Source organism: Callithrix jacchus, chromosome X (assembly GCF_049354715.1).
Source record: "Callithrix jacchus isolate 240 chromosome X, calJac240_pri, whole genome shotgun sequence".
In the NCBI taxonomy this organism is placed as follows: Eukaryota; Metazoa; Chordata; class Mammalia; order Primates; family Cebidae; genus Callithrix; species Callithrix jacchus.
The window spans coordinates 61,940,826-61,959,001 of NC_133524.1; the positions used below are offsets into that span (position 1 = coordinate 61,940,826).

General features: G+C 41.1%; 1 protein-coding gene across 4 annotated transcripts in view; it reads right to left on the bottom strand.

Annotated features, from left to right (window-relative positions):
- ZC4H2 (zinc finger C4H2-type containing) overlaps nucleotides 1-18,176 on the bottom strand; it is a 117,264-nt gene that overhangs the window by 48,648 nt on the left and 50,440 nt on the right. For 2 of the 4 annotated variants that reach the window (XM_002762945.7, XM_078362820.1), the window contains exon 1: nucleotides 17,877-18,000. The exons of the other annotated variants lie outside the window; for them this stretch is intronic. In XM_002762945.7, coding sequence (XP_002762991.4) covers nucleotides 17,877-17,929 — 53 coding nt within the window. In that variant the 5' untranslated portion in view covers nucleotides 17,930-18,000. Of the gene's footprint in view, nucleotides 1-17,876; nucleotides 18,001-18,176 lie in introns of those variants that run through there. 4 annotated transcript variants of the gene reach the window in all.

An 18,176-nucleotide genomic window follows, 5' to 3' on the forward strand; every position in this document is an offset into this window, starting at 1 on the left:
TGTGGTAGGACGGCTGAACTCCAGCCTGAGTGACAGAGGGATATCCTGTCTCAAACAAACAAGCAAAAAAAAAAAAAAAAGTGTGTCTGTAATTTAAAAGACATGTTAAGAGAATGAAAAGGTAAGCCCCAGATTGAGAGAACATATTTGTACATCAAGTGTCTGGTAAAATGTGTTTCCAGAAAATTTAAAGAACATTCAAAACTCACAATCAGTAAATGAACAGCCCAATTGAAAAATGAAAAAAAGGTTTGAATAAACACTTCACAGAAGAGGATATATGGGTGGCAAATAAACTCATGAAGAGATACTCAACAAGATTGGTCGTTAGGAAAATGCAAGTTAAAACTACAGCTACCACATCACATCACTAGGATGGCTATAATGTCTTTTTGAGGCAGACACTAACAAGTATTGTTGAGGATGTAGGGAAACTGGGACCCTCATACACTCCCTCTTGGGATGGAAACTGGGGCAACCACTTTCAGAAACACGTGTATCTTAAAAAGTTATACATATACTTACAATATGAAACAGAAATCTCACTCCTGAGGATCTAAGCAGTAGAAATGAAAATACATTTCCACACAAAGACTTGTACACAAATGTGCAGAGCAGCATTATTCATAAGAGCCAAAAGGGTAGAAATAACTGAAATGCTCCTAACTTGTGAGTGAACAACCAAAATGTGGGATATTTATGCAATGGGATATTATTTGTCAACAAAAAGAAATGAAATACTGTTACACATTACAATGTGAATGAATCTCAAAAACGATAAGTTAAATGACTGAAGACAGACCCAAAAGACCGTATTTATATAAATATCTATATGCAGCACCAAGAAAAAGCCACTCTATATAGACAGAAAGTATATTACAGGTTTCCTGGGGCTGTGGATAAGAACGAAGATTGACTGAAACTGAACAAAGAGCTCATTTTGGAATGATGGAAATTTTCTAAAATATTATGGTAATGATTGTATAACTCTAAATTTATTAAAAGTTGTTAAATTGTACACTTGAAATGAATGTTTCCAATGTTATATAAAATGTAACTCAAATTATCCTGTAATGACCTCTTACTGTGCCCAGAATGAAATCTAAACCCACAATTCACACTAAACATAACTTCTAAGCATAAGCGTGTTTTCTCAGAAAAAATAAACGACTTGTCTAAAGGCTTATGTAAAGGAAATGGATTTTTAAAAAAGCTGGTTGATTAAGGCAGCCAGGAGGAATGAGAAGGAGCATAAAGGCTAAATAAATAAATAAGGACTTGTTGCATTTGAGGTATATTGCCTTTACTATGCTCTTCAGGCTTTGCATCTAATTCCCAGCCTTCCATTCTCTGTCCAGCAATTGAGAAGTCTGAGCTAAGATTAAAACTACATAAAAGTCCCTTCAGCTCTCTAATCTACACATAGAGCACCATGCCAGTCACTGCTTAGATGTACTCACAATACCAAATTCCCTCTCTTTACAAACTTCCATTAATCAAGCAGACTTAAAGATTGTATTAAGCAAGTACCATTTATCCAGAAGTGTACTGGTTCCTGTGGATGAATAAGATCCCTTCCTTCAAATAAAATAACTGATTGAGATCCAACATAGAAAACAGAACAAATCACAACTGTTCTGGTTGAAGTCGAAGTGGGACCCCCCTGAGTCATCAATCTGTCCTCAAATTCAACCATCACCTGACTCTATCACAGTGGCCCCTTATAACCCTCCCTGGAATTCCTTCGGCTCATCAGAACATTATTTGAAAGTCACCCATCAAATCTATCCTCTTTATTTCACAGGTGAATAAATAAAGGTCCAGAATGGAAAAGGGAGTAGCCCAAAGCACACAGTCATGGTCCTCTGGGTCCTCTAAAAAGTACAGATTTAGGCATGAAGCAACTTGAAATCAGAATAATCATATACACAAGAGCTTTCTAGACACTGGCACTATACCATATTTCTCTCTTTAACCTCCGTATCACCTATCATTCTGCTTTGGCCATAAGCAGGACTTAATCATTACATTTGGAATGAAAAAATACAGAACGCAAATAGATGGTAAACCTAGTGGAGTGATTACAGCATCAGTAGCCTCAGAGAAGAAAAAACATTACCATGGGTGGCAAGGGTTTCAATCATTCAGTCCACATTTATTAAGAATCTGTAAGTGCCAAGAACTGAAAGTAACCGTCTGTTAAGAAAGGCTTTATTTAATCACAATAGTTATTATTTTTGTGTTGTCTACTCTGCTCCAGAAACTGTATTAGGCACTTTTTATGATATCAAAACTTAATCTTCATCAGAACCATACCAGCAGGTATGTTTAGCTTTATTTTTACATATGAAGAATTTGAGGCCAAAAGAAGTAAAGTGACTTGCCCAAGAAGATAAATTCAGGAAGTGGAAAATCCAGTGTTGTAAATCTGATCGTCTTTGCATCACACCAAGGAATTTTCATCATATGATGGATTTTATAGCATAGAAACCAGGCCAATAGGGTGAATTATTCTCCTGACTCAGTCATCAATTTTCAGGGTGAAATAGTGCACTTCATTGAACCTCTTGGCACCTTGGGAATTCTACCTGGAAAGTAGGACTCAGTGTAGCCTTGCATGGAATTGTTGGATGATTCGATGAGATTAAATCGGTGGAATGTTTGGCCCTACAAGTGAGGAAGGCATCGAGATTATTAAAAATGCAATTATATATATATAATTTCCTAATGAGATTCTTCCAAGAGGCTAAGGCACAGCTAATATGACTTGTGAACTGCAGGAAAACCACAGGGTACTTTAAGGTTTCCACAGTCACCAGGATGACAGTCTTAGGTAACTTTTGGACCAGTATTCCTGAGCACCTGTCTTAGTCAGTTTATGCTTCTGTAACACAATACCATAGATTTGGTAATTTGTAAAGAAGAGAAATTTATTTTTCACAGGTCTGAAGGCTAGGAAGTTTAAGATCAATGTGCCAACAGGTTTGGTGTCTGGTAAGGGGCTTGGTCTCTCCTTTGAAAATGGCACCTTGTTGCTGCATTTTCAGGAGGGAATGAAGGATGTGTCCTCATATAGTGGAATCACAGAAGTAACAAAAGGGTCTAAACTGGTTCCAAGTCCTCTTCTAAGGGACTAATGCATTCATGATGGTGGAGGCTTTATGACTTAATTACTTCCCAAAAGGTCTCTACTCTTAATACCATCAAAATTGTAGGATTATGTTTCAACACATAACATTTTAGGTACATTCAAATCATAGCAGATTGCTAGGCCACAGTTTCTCCAGACAGACTCCTTAGTCAAGACTAAAACATTCAACTGGATACCTTCTTTCCAATGATTTCTTGCTGGCTAATGTGGAAGAGGACAGTTGCAAAGAAGGAGAAGTTCTAGGGCCATGGATCATCCATTCCTAGGACTTATTTGGCAGGCTTATCTGTCACCCAGCTTCAGAGGTGACTCAGCCCCAGTGCTCACTCAAAAAGCAGGGTGGGACAGCTGGGATCTGTAGGCCTCAAAGACAGGAAAATTAAGTGAAAAGATATTGGTTACTGGAGATGGATGGAAAGGTGCTTGTATTTGTTAGTAAGCTGAGGGGTTGATGAGAAGTGGACAATTCCAGATTATATTGTATAGGTATAACTGGCCAGTTCTTACTAATGCAGTTGTTCTCCACATGTAGTCCCTACACCAGCAGCAGCAGCATTGCCTGGGAACTTGTTAGAAATGCTAATTCTCAGGTCCCACTCCAGATCTACTGAATCAGAGACTCTGGAAAATGGGGCTCAGCAATCAATGATTTAACAGCTCTTTAGGTGGAGTCTCCTGCACTGTCAAGTTTAGCAACCATTATGCTAATGGTATGAATGGAGGGGGTCACATAAAAAGAGGAAGAAAGAATGGCTCCAGATTTCAGCATAGTTAGGCATTTACTGAGATGGGGAAGAATGAGAAAAGAAAATGTTTAGGGGTGGGGCTAGAGTTGAGGGTCTGTTTGAGATCTCAGTGATACATGCAAGGGTGTAAGTTAAATGGGCAGTTTAATATGTGAGTCTGCAACTCAAGGGTGAGATCAGAGCTATTGACTTTGATTAGAAGATCCTTCAGATGGGTCTAATTTATCCTAAGTAATGGGCCACCAGAGGATAGCCCACCCCTGATTATGGCCCAGAACAGGTGCTCAGCAAATGTCAGTGAATGAACACAAAGGAGCCAGCTTTTCCTGTTTACTCCAGTCCGGTGAGAATATTGCTTAAGTCTCAAGAGTTCTTCCATGTAATATTTGCTCAACTGGAAACAAAGCTACTGTCAGCAAAGCAGGTTTCTTAAAGCAGTGCATTCTGAAAACTTTCTTACATCTCAATACCAAATCAATCCTTCCTTCTTTCCTTCCTTCCTTCCTTCCTTCCTTCCTTCCTTCCTTCCTTCCTTCCTTCCTTCCCTCCTTCCTTCCTTTCGCTCTTGTTACCCAGGCTGGAGTGCAATGGCCCGATATCAGCTCACCACAACCTCCGCCTCCTGGGTTCAGGCAATTCTCCTGCCTCAGCCTCCTGAGTAGCTGGGATTACAGGCGTGCGCCACCATGCCCAGCTAATTTTTTGTATTTTTAGTAGAGACGGGGTTTCACCATGTTGACCAGGATGGTCTCGATCTCTTGACCTTGTGATCCACCTGCCTTTGCCTCCCAAAGTGCTGGGATTACAGGCTTGAGCCACCGCGCCTGGCCCTTTTCACTCTCTCTCCTGTGGCCAGCATTATTTGGCTTAACTTGCCCATCCACAAGTCCCAGAGGTTCCAGCTCTCCTGTGCCTTGCTCTTGAGTGAGCACTGGTTCTGAGTCAATCCCCAATCCAGGTAACAGAGGAGCAGGCCGAAGAAGGGAGGCAGGGAGGAAGGGAGGAAGAGAGGAAGGGAGGAAGGGAGAGAGGGGGGAGGAAGGAAGGAAAGAAGGAAGGAAGGAAGGAAAGAAGGAAGGAGATACATATCAATTCTAAATTGCCTCATGAGATGGGATAACTTGAGTGCTATAAATAAATCTCCCTGTGGAGTCTAGGGTGGGGGTATTGTAATTCATTTTGACTGGGAAATTGGAGAAGGTTTTGGAGAAGAGGAGGTATTTTATCTGGGTCTTCCTTGAAAAATGAGTAGGTTTTAGATGTTTGGTTAGAGAAAGTGGCATTCTAGAATGAGGAATCTGCAGAGGCAAAGACCTAGAAGAATGGAAATATATAAAACAGTAAGAACTTCTATATGGCTAAAGGATAAGGTCAGAATGGTGGGTATGGGCCAATGATAGGCAAATATGTGTTCAACAGAGACACAGTAAGAAATGACAAGTGAGAAATGAATTTCACCTCATGACACAATATACACATACACATATTTAAAAATAAACAAAAACTTCCCCAAAGTATACCTACTACTTCATATGCAATGTATGTTGATAACTTCCTTTTTAATTTTTAAAAAAGGTTTTTTTTAAAGTGCTGCTAGCAACCAACTAAATTCTTTTTATGAGCTAATAATAGAATGCAGCCTGTATTTTTCAAAAAAATTGCAATACACATTGAAAAGTTAGTGAAGATGTTTGAGGAATAAAATAACACCCATGCTTTAGGAAGGTAGTTCTCATAGCAATATGGATGACATGGCAGATAGAGGAGAGTCTGTCGACAGGGAAGTAATTCTTCAGATGGGCCAGATACCACATTACAAATATCCATGCCAGTCATAATGAGGCCTGGAATGGAGCAGTGAGTTGGGAGGTGGAGAGGAGGGCAGGTATTGAGTAAGATATTCAGGGTAGAAATAGTAGTATTTGCTAAGAGATTGCAGGTAAGTCATAAAAGAGAAAGGGGAGTCAATGTTGACTTTCAGATTGCCACCTGAGGTAACCATGCAGGGAAGGGTGGCATTAAACCAAAGGTTTAGTGGGAGGAGTTTGATTGCTGTAGGAAGAGACAAAGATATAAAGCCGAAATTTATCTGTGAAACTTCCAGGCGGACAAGCCCAGTAGACTGTCATATGTATGGGATAAAGCATAAATGTGGGTGGGATATACAGGTTGGAGATTTGGAAGATAAGATTTGAAGCCATGGGAGTACAGGAATTTATTCCAAAGAATGTGTAGAAAGAAAAAAAGAAAAGAAGGACCAAGTCCAGAAACACTCATTTAAGAGGATTTACTGAACACCACCACATCTCCTTCCAAAATGAGTTTTTCTTTTTTTCAAGTGAGGAAAGCTCTTTGTGTATGGATATGTGTACATTAGGATCTGAGTGTATGCAATATACATGAATGGATGGCATGTGCATTTTAAGGAAATACTGTTATGTACTTGGGGAGCTGGTGAAGGGCTCTGGTTCATATAATGGTGCCTGTACTCACTGTCTCAGTTTCATTACTGCTATCCTCCCTTTCCCTCTTTTCTCTCTCCTTTCTTTTGTTCCATTCTTCTCTCCCTTTTTCCAGATATCCACATGCTCCTTCATCACCATTTAAAAGTCCAAGGAAAACATGGGCAAAATAGATCCATGTGGGATTTGGAGGCTGAGGTCTGGAACATAATGTGGGAGTGTGATTGGGATTGGGAGGAAAGACAGGGGTGGGCATGTGGGAGAGGATGTGGAGAAAAAGGAACACTTTTACACTGTTGGTGGGAGTGTAAATTAGTTCAACCATTGTGGAAGACGGTGTGGCGATTCCTCAAGGCCTTAGAAATAGAAAATTCCATTTGACCCAGCAATCCCATTACTGGGTATATATCCAAAAGTCTGTAAATCGATCTACTATAAGGACACATGTACACGAATGTTCATTGCAGCACTGTTTACAATAGCAAAGACCTGGAATCAACCCAAATGCCCATTGATAATAGACTGGATTGGAAAAATGTGGCACATATACACCATGGAATATTATGCAGCAATCAGAAATGATGAGTTTGTGTCGTTTGTAGGGACATGGATGAATCTGGAGAACATCATCCTCAGCAAACTGACACAAGAACAGAAAATGAAACACCGCATATTCTCACTCATAGGTGGGTGATGAAAAATGAGAACACATGGACACAGAAAGGGGAGTACTAAACACTGGGGTCTATTGGGGGGAAAAGGGGAGGGCCAGTGGGAGGGGGAGGTGGGGAGGGATAGCCTGGGGAGAAAAGCCAAATGTGCGTGAAGGGGAGAAGAAAAGAAAGCACACTGCCATGTGTGTACCTACGCAACTGTCTTGCATGCTCTGCTCATGTACCCCAAAACCTATAATCCAATAAAAAATTAAAAAAAAAAAGAAAATGGTCTGTGGAGGGAGAATCCACTTCTGATGTTATTCCCACTACAAATTTTGCCATTGGTGTGAGTGATGGGTAGGAATGTGTATATTTCTAGGCTTGTGTCTGAATGTGTAAGGCTCTTAGCTTGACTTCATTAGGTCATTACATGATGCTGCCATCATCATTCATGCTTCCACCCAGCAAACATTATTATTTTTTTAACAGAAATATGCTGCTCTGCTTATACTTCAGGAGATTTAGGATTAGAGCAGTTGAAGAATTGTGAATAATGGTTAATCAGGTAATCAGCATTTGTAAGGGTGGTTAATAACATTGAAATGCACATGCCATGTGAATAGGAGGATATGTTATTTCTTTCTTTACTAGCTGTGTAAGCATGGGAAGGTTGCCTAACCTATCTGATCCTCAATGTCCTCATCCATAAAATGGAGGTAATAATTCCTATCCCAGATTTCCTTTGGGAAGACTAAAAAGTAAATGAGCCAAGAGCTTTTAAATTAAAAGGTAATTGACAAATGTTAGCTCCTTTCGTCAGTTCCTTTGACCCTTTGCTTCTTCCTTCTTTCTACCTCCCATACTTTTACCTGTCCATATGTGAACATCAACTATATATTTGTAGTACTTTCCCCCATTTTAAATTCTTAAACTAAGTGGTTTAACCTTTGGGTATTACTGTAAAACTGTCAAAGCAGTTTAGTTTAAGTTACTTTTGGAGCACACATATTTAGAATTGTTATGTCTTCTTGGCAGATTGACAGTTTTTCATTATGTAATATCCATCTCTGTCCCCAGGAATTTTCTTTGCTCTGAAGTCTGTTTTATTTGATATAAGATGGGCATACCTACTTTCTTTTGATTAATGTTTGCATGGTATTTAGAGCATTTCTTGTTAATATAATTATTGATACATTAAGGCTAAATCTGCCTTTTAATTTTTTTGTTTTCTGTTCATTCTCTGTGATTTTAGTTTCTCCATTTTCTTTGCCCTGCCTTCTTGTGGGTGACTTGAGAGTATTTTAGAAATCATTTTGATTTATTTATAATGTTTTGAACACATTTCTTTGTATAGCATTTTCACTGTTTTCTCTCAGTAATATATTACATATACATAATTTATTCAAGTCTTCTGACATCGCCACTTTACATGCTTCAATGAAGTGTAGAAACATGTCTTCTGCTTCACATCTCTTTACATTCCCCAGTTTACAATATAAATGTTTTAAATATTTCCTCTCCATACATTGAGACCACATTAGATAACATTATAAATTTAGCTTCAATTGTCAAACATAAGAAACCTCAAGAAGAAAGAGAAACTCTACTGTATTAACCATGTTTTTGCTTATTGTTTATTGTTTCTTTTCTGTTTTAAGAGCTTACAGTTATCTTTTTTAGTGTATATCTAAATTCTCTTAGTTTTTCTTCATTAGAGAATGTCTTAATTATCCATTCAATACTGAAGGATATTATTACTGGACATAGATTTCTGGGTAGTCACTTCTTTTCCTTCAACATTTAAAAAATGCTAGGGCATCATCAGTTTCTCATGATAAATCTGCCATTGCAATTTTTTTTTCCTTTGTAGAATTGTTTCTCTTTGGATGCTTTGAAGAAGTTTTCTTTTTCTTTCATTTTTAGAAGATTGAGTACAATGAGTCTTGTAGTGTATATCTTTGTGTCGATCCTGTTGGTGTTTGCTCCTCTTATTGAATCTAAAGGTTCATGTCTTTTGCACCATTTTGTAAGTTTTTGGTCATTATTTTTCCAGATACTTTTCCAATCCTATCCTCTTTCTCCTGGGAATCTATTGGCATGAATTTTGAAGCTTTTGTTATAGTTCCACAGTGATTTCTACTGTTTTATGTTTTTAAACATTTTTTTTCCTCTGTCTTCTCCATCTTACTGTCGAACATATCCATTTAGTTTTTAGAAATTTTTATGTTACCGTATTTTTCAGTGCTAAAAATTTCACTTTGTTCTTCTTTATGTTTTATATTTCTTTGTCGAGACTATTTATTTATTGAGATTTTCTACATTATCATTTGTTTCAAGTGTATTGTAAACTGACCATTGAAATATTCTTTATGGCAGGTGCTTTAAAATCCTTATCAGATAATTTGAACATGGTGTCATCTCAGTGTTGGTATCTGTTTATTTTATCTTACCGTTCAAGTTGATATCTTAATATGGCAAGTAATTTTTTATTAAAAGTTGGATACTTGGAGGGAGGACTCAAGATGGCACTGTGAGAACAACCCAGGATTGAAGCTCTCGCTGGATGCGTGGACAGGGTGAGTCGGGGACGCATTTCCAGATGGATCTTAGTTGCCCACAGAACGGGGAAATTCCCAGGTATAAAAGAGATGCGGGACGCCAGGCAGAGGTCTCGGCTGGTGTAGCCGGCAGCCGGTGCGGCTCCAGCCCGTGGCGGAGCGCAGAGGCGCTCCACAGCACTCCATACAAAAGTGCACTGTTACAGGTGCCCCATTGAACCGGCAAACTGAGACCTGGGAGGGCTAAACTTGAGACTGAACGGGACTTGGGCAGTGAGCCAGCCCAGGAAATCCCAGGGACAAAGCGTTTGGGCTAGCGCAGTGTGACAAACAAAATGGCGATTCCAAACCCTCCCTGTGAGGAGGTTTTCTTAAAGCACAGCTCCGTGGGGGAGGGGTGTCCGCCATTACCGAGGCAATCAGCCCCCACTGAGGTACACGCCCATTGCTGACGTAGCCTGCCATTGCTGAAGCAACCCGGTACAACAGAGAGACTCAGCTACAGGGCGTAGCTTGTGGCAACAGGGTGGAGACGGTGGCAACAAGGCAGAGCCCGCAGCAAAAGGGCAGAACCTGCAGCAACAAGGCGAACCTCACACCAGCAGGGCGGAGCCTCGGCAGGCAAATAGTGATTTGACTGCCTCCTAGCTGGGCAGGACAGCGAGGTAGACACTCACAAGGAAAGCCTCAACCCACCCCCAGACAGAGCATCTGAGAAAAAAAGGTTTATTTTCAGCCTATCAGCCCTGAATGAACAACAGAGCTCACAGCTAAGCAATTGAGCTCCTACAAAGTACAGACTGTCTCTTCAAGCAGCTCCCTGACCCCTCTATATCCAAAAGACTGACATTTGGCAGGCATCATTCTGGGACAAAGATAGCAGAAAAAGAAACTGGTAGCATCCCTCGCTTTTCCACAGCTGCTATAGGGGCACCCCAGAAAAGCAGGGCCTGGACTGGACCTCAGCAGTCGTACAGCGAAGGGGCTAGACTGGTAGAAGGAAAACCAAGTAACAGAAATACTTCATCACCAACAATCTGGGTGTCCACTCAGAGACCCAATCAAAAAGTCAGCAACAACGCAGACGACAAGTAGATAAATCCACAAAGATGGGAAGAAACCAGCACAAAAAGGAGGAAAACACCCGAAACCAGAACACCTCGCCTCCTAGAAAGGACCAAAACTCCTCACCAGCAAGGGAACAAAGCTGGACGGAGAATGACTGTGATGAAATGACAGAATTAGACTTCAGAAAATGGATAATGAGAAACTTTTGTGAGCTAAAAGATCATGTATTAAATCAATGCAAAGAAACTAAGAACCTTGAAAAAAGATATAAAAAAAGATTTGAGGAAATGATAACAAGAATGGATAACTTAGAGAAGAATATGAATGAATTAAAGGAGCTGAAAAACGCAATACGAGAACTTCGCGAAGCATGCACAAGTTTCAACAGCCGAATTGACCAAGCAGAAGAAAGAATATCTGAAGTCGAAGATCAACTCAATAAAATAAAACGAGAAACCAAGATCAGAGAAAAAAGTACAAAAAGGAATGAACAAAGTCTCCAGGAAATGTGGGACTATGTGAAAAGACCTAACCTACGTTTGATAGGTGTACCAGAAGGGGACGAAGAGAATGAAACCAAGCTGGAAAATACTCTTCAGGACATCATCCAGGAAAATTTCCCCCACATAGCAAGACAGGCCAACACTCAAATGCAGGAAATACAGAGAACACCACAAAGATATTCCACAAGAAGAGCAACCCCAAGGCACATAATCGTCAGATTCAACAAGGTTGAAATAAAGGAGAAAATACTAAGGGCAGCCAGAGAGAAAGGTCGAGTCACCCACAAAGGGAAGCCCATCAGACTCACAGCAGATCTCTCGGCAGAAACACTACAAGCCAGAAGAGAGTGGGGGCCAATATTCAACATTCTTAAAGAAAAAAACTTTCAACCCAGAATTTCATATCCAGCCAAACTGAGCTTCAGAAGTGAAGGAAAAATAAAATCCTTTGCGAACAAGCAAGTACTCAGAGATTTTGTCACCACCACGCCTGCTTTACAAGAGCTCCTGAAAGAGGCACTACACAAAGAAAGGAACAACAAGCAGTAGCCATTCCAAAATCACACTAAATGCTAAAGAGCATCAACATAATGAAGAATCTACAACAACTAAAGGGCAAAACAGCCACTTAGCATCAAAATGGCAGTATCAAATTCACACATAACAATATTAACCCTAAATGTAAATGGACTAAATGCCCCAATCAAAAGACACAGACTGGCAAATTGGATAAAAATCCAAAACCCATCAGTGTGCTGTATCCAGGAAACCCATCTCACATGCAGGATACACAAAGGCTCAAAATAAAGGGATGGAGGAAGATTTACCAAGCAAATGGAGAGCAAAATAAAGCAGGAATTGCAATTCTCGTCTCTGATAAAATAGACTTTAAAGCAACAAAGATCAAAAGAGACAAAGAAGGCCATTACATAATGCTACAAGGATCGATACCACAAGAAGAGCTAATGATCCTAAACATATATGGGCCCAATGTAGGAGCACCCAGATACATAAGGCAAGTTCTTAATTACTTACAAAGAGACTTAGACTCCCACACAATAATAGTGGGAGACTTTAACACTGTCAATATTAGACAGATCAACCAGACAGAAAATCAACAAGGATATCCAGGGCTTGAACTCAGACCTGGAGAAAGCAAACCTGATAGACATTTACAGAACTCTCCACCCCAAATTCACAGAATATACATTCTTCTCAGCACCACATCACACCTACTCTAAAATTGACCACATAATTGGAAGTAAAGCACTGCTCAGCAAATGCAAAACAACTGAAATCCTAACAAACAGCCTCTCAGACCACAGTGCAATCAAGTTAGAACTCAGAATTCAGAAACCAACCCAGAACCGCACAGCTTCATGGAAACTGCACAACTGGCTCTTGAACGTTGACTGGATAAACAATGAAATGAAGGCAGAAATAAAGAAGTTCTTCGAAACCAATGAGAATGAAGACACAACATGCCAGAATCTCTGGGACACATTTAAAGCAGTCTCTAGAGGAAAGTATATAGCAATAAGTGCCCATATAAGGAGAATGGAGAGATCCAAAATTGACACCCTATCGTCAAAATTGAAAGAGCTGGAGGAGCAAGATCAAAAAAACTCAAAACCCAGCAGAAGACAAGAAATAACTAAGATCAGAGCTGAACTGAAGGAGATTGAGACACGAAAAACCCTTCAAAAAATCAATAAATCCAAGAGCTGGTTTTTTGAAAAGATCAACAAAATAGACAGACCACTAGCCAGACTGATTATAAAGAAAAGAGAGCACAACCAAATAGATGCAATAAAAAATGATAAAGGGGAAATCACCACAGATTCCACAGAAATTCAAACCATCATCAGAGAATATTACAAACAACTCTATGTACATAAACTAGTAAACCTGGAAGAAATGGATAAATTCCTGGACTTCTGTGTCCTCCCAAGCCTAAACCAGGAGGAAGCTGAAACTAGGAATAGACCAATAACAAAGTCAGAAGTCGAGGAAGCAATTAAGAGCCTACCACACACAAAAAAGCCCAAGTCCAGACAAGTTCACAGCCGAATTCTACCAGACATACACAGAGGAGCTGGTACCATTCCTTCTAAAACTATTCCAAATAATACAAAAAGAGGGAATCCTTCCCAAATCATTTTATGAGACCAACATCATCCTGATACCAAAACCCAGCAGAGACCCAACAAGAAAAGAAAACTTCAGGCCAATATCCATGATGAACATAGATGCAAAAATCTTCAATAAAATATTGGCAAGCCGATTGCAACAGCAAATCAAAAAACTTATTCATCAGGTTCAACTAGGATTCATCCCAGGGATGCAAGGCTGGTTCAACATATGCAAGTATATAAACGTAATTCACCGCATAAGCAGAACCAAAAACAAAAACCACATGATTATCTCAATTGATGCAGAGAAGGCATTTGACAAAATTCAACAGCCCTTTATGCTAAAAACCCTCAATAAACTCGGTATTGATGGAACATATCTCAAAGTAATAAAAGCTATTTATGACAAACCAACAGCCAATATCATACTGAATGGGCAAAAACTGGAAGCATTCCCTTTGAAATCCGGCACTAGACAAGGATGCCCTCTTTCACCACTCCTATTCAATATCGTACTGGAAGTTCTAGCCAGAGCAATCAGGCAAGAAAAAGAAATAAAGGGTATTCAAATAGGAAAGGTGGAAGCCAAATTGTCTCTATTTGCAGACGACATAAGAGTATACCTAGAAGACCCCATCGCCTCAGCCCAAAAACTCCAGAAACTGATAAGCAACTTCAGCAAAGTCTCAGGATATAAAATCAACGTGCAAAAATCACAAGCATTCCTCTACACCAATAACAGACTTAAAGAAAGCCAAATCAAGGACGAACTGCCATTCACAATTGCTACAAAAAGAATAAAATACCTTGGAATATAACTCACAAGGAACGTAAGGGACCTCTTCAAGGAGAATTACAAACCACTGCTCAACGAAATCAGAGAGGACATAAACAGATGGAGAAACATTCCATGTTCATGGTTAGGAAGAATCAATATCATGAAAATGGCTATACTGCCCAAAGTAATTTACAGAATCAACGCTATCCCCATCAAGCTACCATTGACTTTCTTCACAGAACTGGAAAAAACCACCATGATCTTCATATGGAACCAAAAGAGAGCCCGCATAGCCAAGTCAATTCTAAGCAAAAAGAACACAGCGGGGGGCATCCCACTACCGGATTTCAAACTATACTACAAGGCTACAGTAATCAAAACAGCATGGTACTGGTACCAAAACAGAGATATAGACCAGTGGAACAAAACAGAGGCACCGGAGGCAACACAACATATCTACAACTATACAATCTTTGATAAACCTGACAAAAACAAGCAATGGGGAAAGGATTCCCTGTTTAACAAATGGTGTTGGTGTTGGGAAAACTGGCTAGCCATGTGCAGAAAGCAGAAACTGGACCCCTTCCTGACACCTTACACTAAAATTAACTCCAGATGGATTAAAGACTTAAACATAAGACCTGGCACGATAAAAACCCTAGAAGGAAATCTAGGCAAAACTATCCAGGACATAGGAGCAGGCAAGGACTTCATGAACAAAACACCAAAAGCATTGGCAACAAAAGCCAAAATAGACAAATGGGACCTAATGAAACTCCACAGCTTCTGCACGGCAAAAGAAACAGTCACTAGAGTGGATCGGCAACCAACAGAATGGGAAAAAATTTTTGCAGTTTACCCATCTGACAAAGGGCTGATATCCAGAATTTACAAAGAACTCAGACAGATTTACAGGAAAAAAACAAACAAGCCCATTCAAAAGTGGGCAAAGGATATGAACAGACACTTTACAAAAGAAGACATATATGAGGCCAACAATCATATGAAAAAATGCTCATCGTCACTGGTCATCAGAGAGATGCAAATCAAAACCACGTTGAGATACCATCTCACGCCAGTTAGAATGGCGATCTTTAAAAAATCTGGAGACAACAGATGCTGGAGAGGATGTGGAGAAAAAGGAACACTTTTACACTGTTGGTGGGAGTGTAAATTAGTCCAACCATTGTGGAAGACTGTGTGGCGATTCCTCAAGGCCTTAGAAATAGAAATCCCATTTGACCCAGCAATACCATTACTGGGTATATATCCAAAGGACTATAAATCATTCTACTATAAGGACACATGTACACGAATGTTCATTGCAGCACTGTTTACAATAGCAAAGACCTGGAATCAACCCAAAAGCCCATTGATGATAGACTGGATTGGGAAAATGTGGCACATATACACCATGGAATATTATGAAGCAATCAGAAATGATGAGTTTGTGTCGTTTGTAGGGACATGGATGAATCTGGAGAACATCATTCTCAGCAAACTGACACAAGAACAGAAAATGAAACACTGCATATTTTGACTCATAGGCGGGTGATGAAAAATGAGAACACATGGACACAGGGAGGGGAGTACTAAACACTGGGGTCTATTGGGGGGAAAAGGGGAGGGCCAGTGGTAGGGGAAGTGGAGAGGGATAGCCTGGGGAGAAATGCCAAATGTGGGTGAAGGGGAGAAAGGAAGCAAAACACACCGCCATGTGTGTACCTACGCAACTGTCTTGCACGTTCTGCTCATGTACCCCAAAACCTAAAATGCAATAAAAAATTAAAAAAAAGAAAAGTTGGATACTTTGGATCTTATTTAAATCTTTTGTTTTAGCAGTCGTCTGACACTATCCTGGATAAAAGAGGGACCGTAGAATTCCAGTTTCTCCACTGTCTCTTAACATCCAGGTTGGAGAGGGACTGTTTGTTACTGCTGGTTAGAGGTGAAAGTTTGGCCTTCTCTCTAGGCCTCTGCTGATTCCGTCCTAGCTGGTTGGCGTAGAAATTCCTAGTTACCACTGGTTAGGGTATATGTCATGGTTCTCCATGTGGTATTCACTGGAAGAGGTCTATTTTCACTGGTGATTAAAGTTGTTGCTCACAACTGATCCTTCTCTGGGCATAGGGTGCTGGTTCCTTTAAAGCTTGGTGAGAGTGGAAATCTAGGCTTTCCAATTGCAGGCCTAAGCTTCTGATTAGCTTCATTGTTATTATGACAGCTATACCAAGGTGTCTCACTTTCTAGCTAGCTCCTAATCTTTTGCAAAAAAAAAATGCAACATATCCCCTCCTCCTTTTCAGACTTTGCCTGGGACATAGTGGGAAAAGAAGGATCTCTGCAGGCAGACCAACAAAATGTGGTACGTTTCCAACAAAATGTGGTATTTTCAAGCTTGTGTGGCTGTGGGAAAATCACTCAAATTCTCTGGGCCTCTATTTTCCCAGTTGTACTGGGAGGAGTAGAAAGCTCACAGGACTCTTGCTGAATGAGTGAAAGTAGGTCTAAGGACCTGGCACAGAGCGGCAGGAGGGGGCTCAATAAATGATAGTTCCCTTCCTTTACTTCCCCTGTAGAAGGAGAGATGCAACCCCTCCACAAGGAAGAAGGAACCAAGGTGCTTTCCTACCACCAGTAATCATAATGTGTAGGTCTCATCCAGCACTCTAGGGGTTAAATCTGATGATCAAAGTCTTATTTCTTAAAGAAACACACTTGACAACGTCCACCTTAGGTTCTCAGAAAACACTACAGGGAGACAGCTTGACTCAGGTCACTCTCAGAGTGAGAGCAAAAGCCAAAGCAGGGGCTTACGCAGAGAAGGTGAGGTGAAGAAATACCTTGTGCCAGCCCATACAGTTAGCCCGCCTGGTGCTATTGTGTTCTGAGCATGGACAATATCATAGCTTTGCCAAAGCTGCTCCAGGAGCAGCCGGGTGGTGAACTCCACTCCCGCAACTCCCACTATGCAAGCCCTCCTGTCACCTCCAGCTCCTCGGAGCAGCTGTCGCGATCCCACCATCAGCGCAGTGATCGCGTCCCCAATCCCCATTGCTCCCATCCCCCTCCCAAACGCGGGATAGGAAGGAAGAAAGTGACGAGTGAGTGAAAGGAAAACGAGCGCCCGCCATTCTCCCAGCTCCGCCCGCTGGGATTCCTCTGCAGCCCCCACTTGGCAGTCCCCGGCAGCCGCCAACAGCCCCGAAGCGCTAGACTTGGCTCTCAAAAGGCTCTCCCGAATTCCTGGTTCTGAAGTTGAACAAGAGACTGGAAAAAAAAAAAAAAAATCTAGACTCCTAAAGAGCAAGGAGCCAAAGACACCTTGGGACACACAAGTACTTTTTAAAAATGTGTCCATGAATTCAGTGCCCCGACCCCCAGCTCGAGAAGAATAAATCTGTCTCGGGACCAACCCCGTATTTCTTCATCTTTGTTTTCTCAGCCACATCTGGCAAGAGCGTTCTCTCGCTCTGGCGCGCTCGCTCTCTCTCTCTCTCTCTCTCTCTCTCTCTCCCTCCCTCTCTCTCTCTCTCTCTCTCTCTCTCTCTCTCTCTCTCTCTCTCCTCTCTCTCTTTCTCTCTCTCTCTCCCTCTCCCTCTCCCTCTCTCTCTCCTCTTTCCTCTCTCTCTCTCTCACAGTCTCGGTTTCAACTCTCCTCAGCACCCCTCCCATCCTCATCTCTCCTTCAAGCCTGTGGTGAATGGGCCCCTTTCCAGCTCCCCTAGGCAGGCAGCCCAACAATAGATAATTAGCTCTCTCCCGCAAGGAGGTATTGGATGGAGAGGGACAGGGGGTGGAGGAGAGCAACGTGCCGCTTACCTGATTTCTTTAATGCTTTCCAATTTGCACATGATTTCTTGCTCATCTGCCATACTTTTCACTGTCAATTTCACGTCCCGAGAGATGTACAAATACACCAGCCAAGATACAATAGACACAATGTAGCCACCTCCTCCGGGCTTGGGGCTACGAGCCTGTGCGGTAGGGGCTTGGAGAGGCCTGGGAGCTGTAGTCCGCAGCTTCAGAGCCAGCCAAGCAGCCTGGGGGCCTGTAAGACTACAACTCCCAGAAGGCCAAGCGACACAAGCCTGTTTCCCTTCCTGCAGTAGCACTTTAAAT